At 42.6% G+C, this 15,151-nt stretch overlaps 1 protein-coding gene across 1 annotated transcript; it reads left to right on the top strand.

The window, feature by feature from the left end:
- The first annotated feature begins 237 nt into the window (after positions 1–237).
- Positions 238–1,188, top strand: LOC116638101 (olfactory receptor 9I1-like). The gene has a single exon (XM_032413816.1). The coding sequence runs from the start codon at positions 238–240 to the stop codon at positions 1,186–1,188; it is 951 nt and encodes a 316-aa protein (XP_032269707.1).
- Positions 1,189–15,151: the final 13,963 nt, after the last annotated feature.

Below are 15,151 nucleotides of genomic sequence, written 5' to 3'. Positions count from 1 at the left end.
AAACACCAGCTCAGGGCTCAGCTCCAAAAACTGCAGAAGAACATAGATGACCAAGGAGAATCTGGGCCAGGTACAGGATTTCTCAAAAACAAGCTCTACAAATTGGCCCAGAAATAGAAAGCTAACTTCTACCATAGAGAGAAAGAATCTGCCCTTCAGTTCTGGGATCTGCCCTTCAGTTCTTTGTTGTTCCTGTTGTTCATTCTCATCTTCAGGTCAATTGTCAGTATTGAATCCATGACCGAGAATAATCTCACCACAGTAACAGAGTTCATTCTCATGGGCTTTACTGACTACCACATGTTGGAGATTCCCCTCTTCCTGATGTTTCTCATCTTCTATATCATCACCCTTCTAGGAAATGCAGGGATGATCATTCTGATCCAAGTGGATGTCCAACTCCACACCCCAATGTACTTCTTCCTGAGCCATCTCTCCCTGCTGGATGCCTGCTACGCCTCAGTCATCACCCCTCAGATCCTGGCCACACTGGCCACAGGCAAGGCGGTCATCTCCTTTGGCCGATGTGCTACCCAGTTCTTTTTCTTCACCATCTGTGCAGGCACGGAGTGTTTCCTGCTGGCAATGATGGCCTATGACCGCTGTGTCGCTATTAGCAACGCACTGCTCTGCACTGTAGCCATGAATCCCAGAATCTGCTGGAGTTTGGTGGTGGGAGCCTATGTCTGTGGGATGTCAGGGGCCATCCTGCGTACCACATGCATCTTCACCCTCTCCTTCTGTGACCACAATCAGATCAACTTCTTCTTGTGTGACTTCCCACCCCTGCTGAAGCTCGCCTGCTGTGACACGACAAACACTGAGATTGTCATTGTCTTCTTTGGCAACTTTGTGATCTTGGCCATTGCCTTGGTCATTCTGATATCCTACCTGCTCATCATCAAGTCCATTCTGAAGGTGAAGTCTCCAGGTGGCAAGGCCAAGACTTTCTCCACGTGTGCTTCCCACCTCACTGCTGTGGCCCTTTTCTTTGGGACCCTCATCTTCATGTATCTGCGGAGTGGCTTAGGAAAGTCCCTGGAGGAAGACAAGGTCGTGTCTGTCTTCTACACTGTGGTCATCCCCATGCTAGACCCTCTGATTTATAGCCTAAGAAAAAAGGATGTGAAAGCAGCCTTCAGAAAGGTCACTGGTAGACTCCAGGTGTCCCAGAGTGTGCAGATATGAGTGACAGGACCTCTCCTCTTGGTCCATTTTCTTCCCATGTCAATAGATCCTAAGAGGTACCAACACTATATGCAAATCAGACCCACAAATAGACAGAAGGTAGATGGGTATCAGCAGGCAGAGAAGGAAAACTGCAAATATGGTAAAATTCATTTCCAGCAATCCCATGGTGCTTTTTTCTCCTCCCGGCTCTCCTGCCTCCAGTCCATTCCCTAGCACACAACAGTCTTATGATACTGTCTAATAGCTTAACTTACAGAATTTCAGGGGTCCGTGGGACTTGAGTTTATCTCATCCCACCTGTGTCTTTGCAGCCATGCTTAAGCTTCCATCTTTTCCTTCTCATTTTTTGCTCCCATTAAACCTACCTTTTTCTGTGTCAGAGATTCTAATTGGGGATTCCAGTGTTAAATGCTGAAAAGTCTTTTTTTTTCTTTTAATACATGAGTAACTGATCACGTCAGCAAGTGGGGAGTGCTGTATAAGACAAAACTGAGTCTCCAAATGGCCAAGGGAAGGGAGTGTTTGAGAAAAAGGCCTTCCTCTTCACCATCTTTGTCTTGGGACACCCCCTTGAGGAGCCTTCCTTCTTGCTCATGCCACAAGGATGGAATTTGCAAACTGCCTTCCCACTTGATGGTTCCCTGGCTTTGTTGCTCCTGCTGTGTAATGTTCCTCTCATATTTCCAAGATGAACTAAGCCACCTTACCTTTGGCTCCTCAAAGGCCAACTCCCTAGTTTCTGAAGGACATGATACATTGCTCCTCCTCCCCCCTCACATTGCCTGCTTCGTGCAAAGTCCCTTCCTATCAAGCATCCCATAATTTCCAGGAACAGCAAAGACAGAGAACAAAGACAGGTATAAGGTAAACATTAAACCACACGTTATCTTCTCTGGAAGAAGGTTTTTGGAGAAAAGAAAGTAACTAATTTCTGCTTGAGACTGCAAAACCCTTCAGGGCAGAGTCTGCTTTGCTTGTTGTGGAACTCAATCCAAGTTCAGGGTCTGGACCAGATGAACTCTTGATAATTGCTTTTGAACAGATTTTTAGGGCACATTCATGATCTCATTTGAGCCTCAGGGAAACTCTGTAAGGCAAATAAGGAAGACAGTGTTGAATAGAAGATTCCCATTTTGCAGTTAAGAAAGTGCTTTCTCATAGTCCCTTTGGACCTTTGCTCAGAGTTCCTTTGTTCAGAGTATACAGCGGTAGACAATGGATGGCTTTCAGAATCAGGCTTGTAACTGAATCCCAATTCTACCACTAATTCACTGTGAAATTTATAGTAAATGGTTCCATTTCTCAGATCCTAATTTTCCCCAGATCTAAAATAAATATAACAACTCCTAATTCAAGAGCATATTGTAAAAAATTATATGAGGTGAGGGGCACCTGGCTGGTTCGGTCAGAAGAGCATGCAACTGTTAATCTTGGGGTTGTAAGTTTGAGCCAACATGGGGTTTGAAATAAATAAATGAGGTGATGAAAAAGAAATCTCCTAGCACAGGGGTGCCTGGGTGGCTCAGTCAGTTAAGCATCCAACTTTTCATTTTGGCTCAGGTCACGGTCTCAGGGTCATGAGATCCAGCCCCATGTCAGGCTCTGCGCTCAACAGGGAGTCTGCTAGAGATTCTCTCTCTTTCTCCCTCTGCCCCTCACCCCTCCACCCTGCTCTCTCACTCTTTCTCTCTCTCTCTAAAATAAATAAATAAATCTTAAAAAAAAGGAAAGAAAGAAAGAAGAAAGAAAGATAGAAAGAAAGAAAGAAAGAAAGCTCCTAGCACAAACCCATTGTTCAATATATATTGTTCTCTTCCCTCCGCTTTCCCTCAGTTTCACCATGGGTGTTGCCACAATTCCATGGCCATTAACAAAAATGAAACAGATCACAAACAAGTGATAATGAAAGACAATGAACTGAGGAAGATGAATAACTCAATCCTTTTCACCCAAGAAATAAAACAAACATGGGTGTTTAGTTGGGGTGGGGGTGCACTTATCTGCATCCCATATGGTCAAGGATAACCAAAAGATGTCTTTTTATTGAATATATTGTTGTGTGCCCAAAGAACCCCTCCGCCAGATCTTAATTTTATGAGAAGTTGGTCCTCCATGACCCTCCATATGGGAACAATCATTGTATTAAAATGGCCCACCACCACACCTACAGTTGATTGGTTCAGAAATGAGTACCTGACCCAGTGTAGGTTTAATAAAAATTTTTCCCTGGGCATTATGAAGTTGAACATGTAAAAGAGATTCAGAATAGGAGGCCAGGCTGGCCAAGGTAGAGAGGTCAAGAGAGATACAAAAATGAAGCAGTTATTCAAAGGGAATCAGCAATAACAGACTAAGAAAGAACCCTGGCAGTTTCCATCCGCTGCTTCCCATTGCACTGAGGGGCAGTAGTTTTCTTGCTTCCTTAAGACACACTGTGTTTAGTGTTCAGGATCCAACACTAAATTCCCCTTTGGGAACTAGTTCAAGCTTAGTCATGAGACTCAAAGGATACTTGTAGAACTTTAATGGAGAGGAGTTCTTCAGCATATTCTAGCAGATCTGCACTCACACACACTGATTCCATCCACCCTTTAAATAAAGAAAGCTCTGGGTTTCAGTATCTATATACTTTTATCATACTCTCATTATAGGAGAAACTTCCCCACCTAGAGCTCTTTGCTTAGGTAACCACTGTTCTAGCACTTGACCTTGACCTTCAGGTGATCAAACTAGAAAAAGCCCCTGACCCAGCTTTCATCGATGCATGAACAGAGTAGAGAGCCATGAGGTGCTCTAGAGCTATACAATGATTATTAAGCAGAACAATAAAGTTATCTCCCTCTTGAGGGTCTAAACTGAAAAATATGGGAAAAGATGAAGTTATTTGAGAAAGGAGACTCACAAATTATAATTAGTTATGGAGAAAATGGTTGAGTCATGTTAATGGGCAGACCAGAGAGAAAATGAGCAAATATCAGGTGCTGAGGAGGCAGCAATATAACCTGGTCCCTCATGCTGCATTAGATCTTTCAGGTCTTGAATTATGTTCCAGAATGAGTTCTAGGGCGCTCTATAGGTCCCCAAGAAATCCCTATATCCCTTTTGAAGCATAAGAATCTTAGCCATAGACCCACATTCTACTAGATAATCTGAGTGGGCCTCTGTTACAATCTAAACGACGTGGCAACTCATTGCCTTAGCTACTAATAACAAAATAATAATGATGATGATAGCTAAGTCTTACAGAGCACCTATTATATGCCAGACACTATTCTAAGAACTTTTATACGTATTTAACAACCCTATGATGCTTAACAACCCTATGATGTACATGCAATTACTATCCCCACTTAGAGATGAGTAAACTAGGACACAGAGAAGTTAAAATAAGTTGCCCAAGGTCTCAGAAGCCACAAAAGCCATAGAAGGCCATGATTTGAGATCAGGAAATCTGGTTCCAGAAATTCCACTCTTATCTACTCTCTTATATCACCTTTGAATGCCATTTTATACACAACCGTCCCTTCCTTGGTACAGAATCACTTAAGGGAAAATAGCCTTACTCATTAGGCTCTCCAGGAATCAGGAAAAAAAAAAAATGGTTTCCTTGCTTCGGAACTGGAAGTCGTGTGAAAAAAAAACATTCGATGGTTGATGGAGAGGTCTCCACAAGATGAAATAAAATGAAAGACCACTTTAACAAAGAGAGGCTCTTACTTTTCACAAATGCCTATGCACCTGCAGGTTCTTGGCTAAGCCACCAAACGAAAGCTGGAAGAGATTCCCTGTAAAGGACATTTCATGAAGATTCATTCAGAATATACACTGAGCTGGGCTGAAGAGACCCTATTCTCTGTGACAGCTAAGATCCCACCAGGGCATTTAGGTCAGAATCAGCCATAAGGCTTGCCCTAGACAAGGCAGCTCTGTTGACGCTTGACAGAATGAGAGCAACACTGATTCTCAGATCTACCTACCAGGCAGTAAGCCCAAGTTCACTTGAGAGAATGAAAGCAACACTGATTCTCAGATCTACCAACCAGGGAGTAAGTCCAAGTTCTCTGTATTCAACTTCTCTGAATAAAAGGAATAAGGTCAGGAGAAACTCATGCCTTCTTCCCAACATCTTTTGCACACCTACAAAAGAGAAACTGTCTGCACAAATCATTCTTCCCCCTTAATCAACCTACAGGACCTACTTCTTTACTTTATCCAGGTCTCTGTTGAAATGTTGCCTCGTTTTGGAGAAACCTTTCTTGACCACCATATCTAAAATAATAGATCCCTTATTGCCTATCATTTCCCATCCCCCTACTCTGTTATTTATTCTTCAAGACACTTAACAATAGTTTGTTTTTAATCCTTGCCCCCAGGAGAATGTTCTTCCCCCCCCCTCCATGCAAGCAAAGATTGTCTGCCATTTTTAGTGAATCTTCTGACTCACAGTAGGTGTTAAGTAAATATCTAATGAAAAGCAAGAAGAAGATAGAAATGAATAGGACTTCCATTTCTGGCAATATGGTGGACTAAGGTTTTTCTAACAAGAAACTTTTATATATATTTAACAACCCTATGATGCTTTAGCAACCCTGAAAAACATGAAAAAAATAAATAAAAAGGTGAAAAGACACTAAGAAATCAAAGGCTAAACATCTGAGGGAAAATAAGAACCCTAAGAAGTAAGCAGAGTATTGAAACTATGTGTGTCATCAAGAGCATCACCCTATAAGGATATATTAGTTATATATTGCTGTTAATTGGTAGCTTAGGGGCCCATGGCTGGCTCAGTTGGTAGATCATGCAATTCTTGATCTCAGGGTTGTGAGTTCAAACCCTACATTGGGTGTGGAGCCTACTTAATGTGGGGCTTGAACTCACAACCCTGAGTGAAAAATTGGCAGCTTGAAGCAGCAAACATTTACTATCGTACAGTTTCTGTGGGTCAGGAATACAGGCACAGGTTAGTTGGATTAGTTAGTCTCTGGCTCAGGGTCTCTCACAAAACTTATTAAGATGTTGCCCAGGGCTCTAGTCATGTTGACAAGACTTGAGTCCTTCCCCACTGTTGGCCAAATATGCCCATTCCTTGCTACATGGTCCTCTCCATAGGGAAACTCACAACATGACTCTCATCAGAGCAGGTGCTAAAGACAGACGCTGTAGTCCTTTTGAAACCTAATCTCAGAAGTAACGTCCCATCACATTGTATTTACTGAAGGTAGTCACTAAATCCAAGCCATACTCGAGAGAGAGGAATTACTCAAAGACATGAATACCAGAAGGCAGAATCATCCAGGGCCATCTTAGGAGCTGCCTCTGCAGTCTGTCCTCTGACCCCAAACAAACTGTTATTCAGCTAGGACTGGATACACAGCCAGACTACTTTCCCCAGCCTCCTTTGCAGCTAAGTATGGACATAGAGCTGAGTTTTTAGCCAGCAGAATGCTTGACTAAATGTTGTGGACCATTTCCAAGCCATGCTCCTTCCCATTCTGCTGGCTTGAGGCAACTGAACACAGTGACCTTGGAAGCCACTGGTTGAAGGTCACAGAGGTTCAATAGAAATCACTACTTGGAGGACTGGTAATGGCTCCTCTCTGTCACTAGCTGTGGGGCACTGACTCATCTCATCCTGGTTTTCTTAAATCTTGTCCACATCTTTTTAAATAGTGGTTTTACTAAACGCTCCTCAAATTACCCAAATCAAATGTAGCATCTGTTACCTGTAAGGACCCTGACTGATGCAGTCCTGGACCTCACTCCAAATAAATTCAAAGTAGAATCAAGAACTAAATATGAAAGGCAAATTAACAAACATTTTATAAAATAACAGAGGAGAATATTCTCATGACCTCATTATATGGAAGAATTTCTTATATACAAAACAAAAGGTATTAATCATAAATTTAAATATTCCTAAATGTGTCAGTATTCATTAAAGAGGTTCTGTTGATCAAAAACATGATTAAGAAGATGAAAATTGGGGCGCCTGGGTGGCTCAGATGGTTAAGCATCTGCCTTCGGTTCAGGTCATGATCCCAGGGTCCTGGGGTCAAGTCCCACATCAGGCTCCCTGTGCAGCGGAGAGCCTGCTTCTCCCTCTCCCTCTGCTGCTCCCCCTGCTTGTGCTTTCTTTCTCTCTGTCAAATAAAAAAAAGAAGAAGAAAATGGAAATTGGGGTGCCTGGCTGGCTCAGTCAGTAGAGCATGCAGCTCTTGATCTCAGGGTTGTGAGTTCAAGCCCCCCCATCGGATGTGGAGCCTACTCTAAAAATATAAATAAATAAAAAGAGAGAGAAACTTCAGCTTATATTAAAAAAGAAGATGAAAAATCAAGACACAAAGTGGGAGAAAATATTTTTAAGGTACACAATCACAACTACTATCTTGTGTGTGTATGTGTATACATAAAAGTGATTAAGAGGGGGAAGGGTTAAAAGAAAAAGAAAAGTGATTGAGAAAAGATAGCACAAACACTCAAGCAGTGTTTGAGCCAGTCAGAAGGAGACTGTTCAAATAACCAATACCTATGAAGAGATGCTTATTCTCATTAGTAATCAGGAAAATGCAAATTAAAAACACAATATGCTCACTAGATTAGCAAAAATTTTTAAGTATGACACCACTCTATTGACAAAGAGATGAAAAGAGTAGTATAAATTAACTAATTTAGTAGTAGTAGTATCAAATTAGTTTAATTTTGTAAAATATTTTGGCATTAACCTTTCAAAGTCAAATATACACATAACCACTGACCCAGATATTCCAGTGACCTAGGTATACACAACGGAGAAACTCTTGCCCATGCCCATCTGGATACAGGTACAAAAATGTTCATAAAGCATTGTAATAGCATAAAATTCAAAACACTTATCTTTAGTTTTTTTTTATTCTTCTGATCCGGAGTGTGGATGTGATGGCTGGAGCCTGATAGCCATTATGGACCATAAACTAACCTTGAAGCTGGAAGCCATGCTCAGAAAGCAGCAGAGAAGAAACACAGAGAAGGCTAAGCCCCTGATGACATTTTTAATCCACCATACCAGCCATGGGCTGCCTTATCTCCAGGCTTCTTTTATGTAGGATGGAAATAAACATTTATCTTATTTAAAAAACAATAGTGTGCATGTCTATATACATATAATCCAAAAATAAGCTAAACTAAGCCATATTGTTAGCAATACATGGATGGATGAAACTACCCCCCCTTCTCCTCAGCAACAACAAAATGGGATTCGAGGCACCCTGCTCTGTTCTTGTTACCGATTTTCCACCAGTAAGGTGGTCTTCCTTTGTTTCTAAGTTACATACACTATAGGACTGCTCACTACCCCACAGAATATTCTGGAAGGCAGGTGTTTACACCAAAGAGGGCTTGATGCTCAAGACCCTGCCACAATATAAAATGGAAAGGTAAGCATTGTGTGTCCTTCTGAGGGCGGAGGAACTTGACATGGGGTCCAGTCAGGCTTCCCAGAAGTGGTGAGGCTTGAACTGGGTCTAGAAGGAAGCATCCGTGGGCAAACCAGACTAATAGGGAAGACAACCTGATGGAACGTGCCACAGTTCCTAGTCCCAGTTCCTCCTCCCCACCATAGCCACCCTCACCCATCACTTCTCACCAGCCCACACGACCTCCATCTGACAGCTGAGAAGCTACATGAGCTCGGGAGCTCAGGAGAGGCACGTGGCCCTTCTGGACCTGTTTCTTCATCTGTGATGTGTCAACATAAGTCTGAATTCTCTCTCAGTTGTTTGGTTGTTGTTTTTTTTTCCCAGCCCTGGAAGAAGTGACATGAAGGTGACAATATTCATTCCCTGAGGAACATGAGAAATGACATCATTCAGGGTCTTCCACTTATCCTCCTGAGCTTTTTAATCCCCAGACTCACTGTTTTCTTCCCCAGATGGAGAGAGAGGGGCTATAATACCCCCGAGTCGGCTCTGACAGGAGGAGGCTACCTTCTCCCAGAAGCCCTCGCCTCTCATTTTGTGATCGGCAAACAAGTCCAGGCTCACACAGCCCCCACTGTAAGGTAAATCATCATAGTGAATCATGGAGAAAGAGTCTGTCTTCCATTTTTCATTATCACCTTCGCACACAAGCACCATCTTAGGTGAATTCTATAAATAGATGTTAAAACCACCAAAGGATTCAACTGGATCAGAAAACTCATTGATTTGGAAACAAGATGATCTTAATTGGGTTCTTTGAGCAAGAAGGCAAAACAGTAGCCACCTGGAGGACCTTTGGTTGCAAGCTCTGAATTCCATCCAGCGCCACTGGGTGAACTGGGCACACAGTCTGGCTCTGCTACCCGCTGGAAGCGTATTTGAAGGGGGGTTCAGCATATGTGTACAGCCAGCCTAAAGACGATGAGATCATTGCATTTTCTATCATTTTCAGATTGCCACAGCAGCCATCTCCTTGGATCTGCAAAGAAAACAGAAAATATCAACAGTGCTTCACAGAAGTCTTTCATAAGAACAAAAGGAACAGCTCTTCTCCTACACGGTAATGTGAATCTTGTAACTATGTTGGGAGATCAGATATACTCCCAAGACTATTAAATGTGTTTTCCAAATTTTTGAACAGTGCGACCTTGTGGACAAGCTACCTTCCCAAAGCTTCAACTCTGTCTTCTATAAAGCAGGCCTAGGAATATATATACCTTGCCAATGATTGCAGGAATCAGTAACACATATGTTGAGTGCAGGGAATAATAGTTGGTGTTCAGATATTATTACTCTCCAGACAGCCATACTGTTGAGTAACCAAGTATTCAGAGCAAGAACCAAGGATGGGCCTGGACCCCTCTGAGGAGGTTGTCTCAACTGGTGAGGTCAGAAAGAAAGATACTTGTAATGGGCAGCTTTTGAGAAGAGAATGTGGAAATGGATGTCACGGGAGGGAAGTGCAGTGAGGGAGATGAAGAGTGGGGGGCCCTGAACTTGGCCTCTGAATGTCCCAGCAACCCTCCCATCCCTGTGGCCCCATCCTGGGCTTGTCACTTCTGGTTTGTTCTTTAATGACTCCGTGGCCTTTCCTGAGGCTCCAAATAGGATTCTAGTGTCGAGCCCCCACGAGGATAAATTGGGGAGGGAATGTTCTCTGACACACTGGGTAAAAGTTGCTTCTTCTCTGGGCTTCAATTTTTCCCTCTGCCAAATGAAGAGAACATAGTAGACCAGGTGCATTCAAATCTCTTTTTAACATCAGAATTCCCTTTCCAAACAAAATGAAATGAAGCACCTGGTTGTTGACAAGAGTTCAAGGAATTGCTGCTTCGTTTGAAGATGTGTGAGTTGGCAGCTCTGGGAAGGCTGGGGTCTCTGGGTAGCAGAGCTGGAAAATTACAGAACCACATCACCCAGGTCCTTTCCAACTCCAGGTTCTGTGGGTCTGTGAGGTCCGGGGTCTCTGCTGAGGGTCGTGGGTGCTTTCAACAAGTGTGGAGGGGAGGGGCGCCTGGGTGGCTCAGTCAGTTAAACATCTGCCTTCAATTCAGGTCATGATCCCAGAGTCCTGGGATCAAGCCCCACATCAGGCTCCTTGCTCAGCAGGGAGCCTCCTTCTCCCTCTCCCGCTCCCCCTGCTGGTGTGTGTGTGTGTGTGTGTGTGTGTGTGTGTGTGTGTGTGTGTGAGTCTCAAATAAATAATTTCAATCTCAGTTTCAATACCAGTGTTGTGGAGCATGTCCAAGGGCTGGACTGAAAGGTTATGACCATTCTGGGAAAAAAAGGTGCTGTGATTGGCCAATCATGACAGCCCAAATCCTACTAAGCAGTGGGATATTGCTATAAGTCTGTGAAGCATATGATTAAACATGATAGAAATCTGAATTCATTGGTTATTTAGTTCAAATTATTGAAGCATTCATTTTTTTGAAGCATTCAGAGTAATATATTAACAGCCTCAAGGAAACTCATATTTGTAATCTTATGATTCAGACATAGGCGCAGCAAGAAAAGAGTCCTCGGAGAATGTCTAGTTAAGCAAGGTGCAGCTAAAGCATGGAGTCCTTATCTCTAAATTTACATGTCTGTGGAAAGGAGGAAAAAGAAAAACTTTCTTGGCTAAATAAAGGATGGAGAATACTGCCATGAAAGAAGGAGTTACTGAGTCATAGAACAAAATTATAGATTTGGGTACAATTTTAGGATGTTTGTACTAAAAAGTTCCAAACTGAGTAAGGACAGGTCTTGAAGAGATGTCAGATACCAGCCCCATTCACAGCCCAGCGGAAGGTATGAAAGCTGTTTTATCCCTTTGGATATAGCAGACAGTTAATATGTGGGCTGGCTACATGCTTTCAACTTTTTAACTTTTGGACTGTCACCTCCCCGCCAAAAAAGGCAGCTGGATAAATAAAAAATTCTCTTTGTAAAGTATTTGAACCAGGGAATCCTGAAATAACTTTTCAGTTCCTCATGGTACTAACAGTGATGGACCTCTAAGGAGTGATAAGCCATGACTATGTACAAGTCAGAGTTAAAGGAAATAGGGAAGATAAAAATGATAGGAAACTCACTTGAGAAAGGGACAGAAAGAAGCAGATGGTTGGAGTACAGAAAAAAAAAAAATCACAGTAATAACAGGGTTCTGGAAGAAAGCTGCCTAAACTCCTGTTCTTAATGTCCGGAGAATTCGCTTCAGTTCAGTAATCTAGGACTTCCTTCCATCTTCAGTCTCCACTAGACCCGGGTGAGAGAGCACAGGGCAAAAAAGATGGAAGCAATGGGAGGAACTGGGGTAGTCCAGGCTCAGGCTACCGCCAAGCAATAAATGGGATATGTATCGATTTCCACACCTTCTTGAAGGTGTTAATGGTTATTCCAGGATTATTGAGAGGAACCGCTAAGTTAATGTGAAAAGGAAATGTCCGACACAGAATAAGGGCTCCATAAATCTAATGGTTTCCACAGAATCACTTTCTTTCTCGGACCCTAGGGAAAGAAATCCAAGACAGACCATGACCTGATTTGTAGGAGAGCAGAAGTAGATGATGAGAGCACTCACAAGGAATTACAGAAGTAACTGGAAATGTTTGACTTGGAGATGAGATTAGATAAAAGTGATTGTTAACACTGTCTTGGGAGAGAGGGATTTTACTCAACATAGTATCAATGTGTAGTCTATATCACTGTGTGGAAGATGCAGAAAAAGTAATGTGGCTTTCCCAACAGGGAGACTTTTCCAAAGATAGAGTGTCCCCAAAAGTCCCCATCACAGAAAGCGGTACTACCTGCTTTTTTGTTTGTTTGTTTAGTTTAGTTTAGGGAAAACCACAAGGTTTGTGAAGTTTGCTTAGATGACTCCCTCTACCTCTCTTTTCTTGCCTTCTCCATCTTGACCCCACCTCCAAATTCTCAGGGTTTGGGGGCTACGCTCTGATATCACAGAGCTACAAGTTAACATAGTCATAAGTGAACTGACTACCACATCCAAACCCCCATCCCCAGCTCAACCACATTTAAGTTCCCCAGTTTCTCCCTCCTTATCCTATCATCTCAGTGCTCATTGATTTCAACTTATATTCTCTGTGGAAGATGATAGCTGGGAATCATACTAATGGGAGGACCGTCAGGAATTTTTTTTCTCTTATGGTATGGATAACCTGCCAACTTATTATGAGGAAGTTAATGAAAAAAACCATGAACCCAGTGGAATTTCCCATTGGTAAAGGTTAGAATAGTAAAAGGAGGGGTGATTCCTTTGACTACTCCCCGATTTATGTCTCCCCAAATGGTTCCCAATATCTCCAGGGTTCTATTACCTGCCTTTCAAGTGGTGATTCTCTACCTTCTGGATCTCCAATTCTTTTGTTTCTCCTCCTCTTAAACACAGCACCTGACTCATGACAGTCAGTGTTCTCAATAAGCTCATTCCTATGGGCTGCAAAGTCAGTAACGGTAGACATTCAGCAAACAGTCATAAACGGAATTACCTTCTCAGGTAATGTCTTACCCTTTCAGAACATCAGTTTCCTTTGATAAAAAAAATTAATACTTCCTATTTGAAAGAATTATAGAAAGGAGGATTAAGGAAGATCATGAAAATCAATGTGCAGGTTTGGTTTAGTCAGAAGAGGCCAGGTTTGCTCTGGCAACACTCAGCTCCCAAACTGTTCACAATACTCCCCCCCCCCCCATGCAAATCAGCAGGGGGCCCTGCTGCATGTAGTCACCTGGAGACCCAGGCTTAAAGAATCTCTGCCATTTTGTAGCTTCCCTGTTGACAAGGCAGACTGCACGTCATCACAGCAGGGGATAAGAAGCTACAGAATCATAACGGACCTTTGCTGCTGCAGCCCACTGGTTAGAAGGAGCCAGACAGTCCTGCCTCACTAGAAGGGGGCCACTAAAGGTAAAAGAGCAAATGGAATATTTGCTAAGCAATATGGACTCTGCCACAGCGATTATCTGCGGTTGCGATGATCAGCATTCTACAAAACCATGAATAACCAGATTACTTTTTTATTGTTCTGATTATTTTCTACAAACCACCTCTCCCATATTTAGGGAAATGGCCCGCTCTTTCACCTGCCACCTGGTCAGGTGTCACTGGAATACATGTGGGCTTTTCAAGCAAAGATCAGAGTCCTCTGGGAATATTATTAGTGAAATGAGAAGTAGTCTAAAATTCTCTACTAACTGAAGCCAAAAGACATATATAAAGTAGTGTCTACTGAGTAAAACTAAAAGATATTGAACTTGCATTTTGTAGAAGGCATGACTCCAGCCACATGAAATAGAGGAGTAGAAGACAGAGAAGGAAGCCCATGCATAAAGAGGAAGAAGGATGAGAGAGGGAGAGGGAGCCCTAATCCCACTTGGCTAGTACATTTTTCAAGCATAACATACCCAAAATAGGAGTCTTTTTTTTTTTTTTAAGATTTTATTTATTTATTTGACAGAGAGAGGCACAGCGAGAGAGGGAACACAGCAGGGGGAGTGGGAGAGGGAGAAACAGGCTTCCCGCCGAGCAGCGAGCCTGATGTGGGGCTCGATCCCAGGACCCTGAGATCATGACCTGAGCCGAAGGCAGACGCTTAATGACTGAGCCACCCAGGCACCCCCCAAAATAGGAGTCTTGATTCCCCACCCCCAAAACTACTTCTCCCAAATCTTCTCCTGTACCACCGGGAGAACCAAGTTGGCCAGGCAAAATAAATAAATACATAAATCATCCTCATTTTCTTATTCCTCTCATTCTCTCACATCCCACCCATCAGCAAATTCTAACAGTCTTAACTTAAAAGGAAACCCCACCTAGTTTATGCAGGTGCCAGAGTTAATATCCAACGTCCTGTGCTGGTACTGTGGTTGGGGCAAGAGTTCTATAGTCTTTTAGCGTGTAAGCATCCTCTTCTCGGTTTGAAATGACTTCACTTCTCCAGCCTTCCTGCTAATCTATGAGCTACCCAATATCATTTCAATAAATCCCTTTTTGAATTAAATTGGACAATCTATATCAGTTGCTTACAGCTAAGAAAACTAATTGATACAGAAATCAGTAGCAGGATTGTTGCAGGAAAGAAACCATTGGAAAAATGGAGGAATCAAGTTGTATTCCTAGCTACTTTGAGTCTATGCCAAATATGTATATATATATAAAATAAGGAATTGGGTCAGATAATTATGGAGGCTGAGAAGTCCCACCATCTGCAGTCAGCAAGCTGGAGACCCAGGAGAGTGGATTGTATAAGTTCCAATCTGAGTCCAAGTCCAAAGGCAGGAAGAAACCTATGTCTCACCTTAGTGTTGGTCAGGAAGGGAGAGTGAATGCTTCTTTACTGAGTCTTTTGTTCCATTCCGGTCTTCAACAGATTGGATGAGACCTACCCATATTGAAGAGGACAATCTGCTTTACTCAGCTACCAATTCAAATGTTATCTCATCCAAAAACACCCTCATAGACACACCCAGAATAGTGTTTAACCAAATCATTTGGGTACCTC

Source organism: Phoca vitulina, unplaced genomic scaffold, assembly GCF_004348235.1.
Source record: "Phoca vitulina isolate PV1807 unplaced genomic scaffold, GSC_HSeal_1.0 scaffold16, whole genome shotgun sequence".
NCBI lineage: Eukaryota > Metazoa > Chordata > Mammalia > Carnivora > Phocidae > Phoca > Phoca vitulina.
Note: the sequence above shows the minus strand (reverse complement) of the source record. Positions and strands in the feature narration are given on the sequence as shown.

What these genes read in the sequence shown, in the direction of transcription:
- LOC116638101 (XM_032413816.1), top strand. Translation starts at nt 238, where the DNA reads ATGACCGAGAATAATCTCACCACAGTAACAGAGTTCATTCTCATGGGC.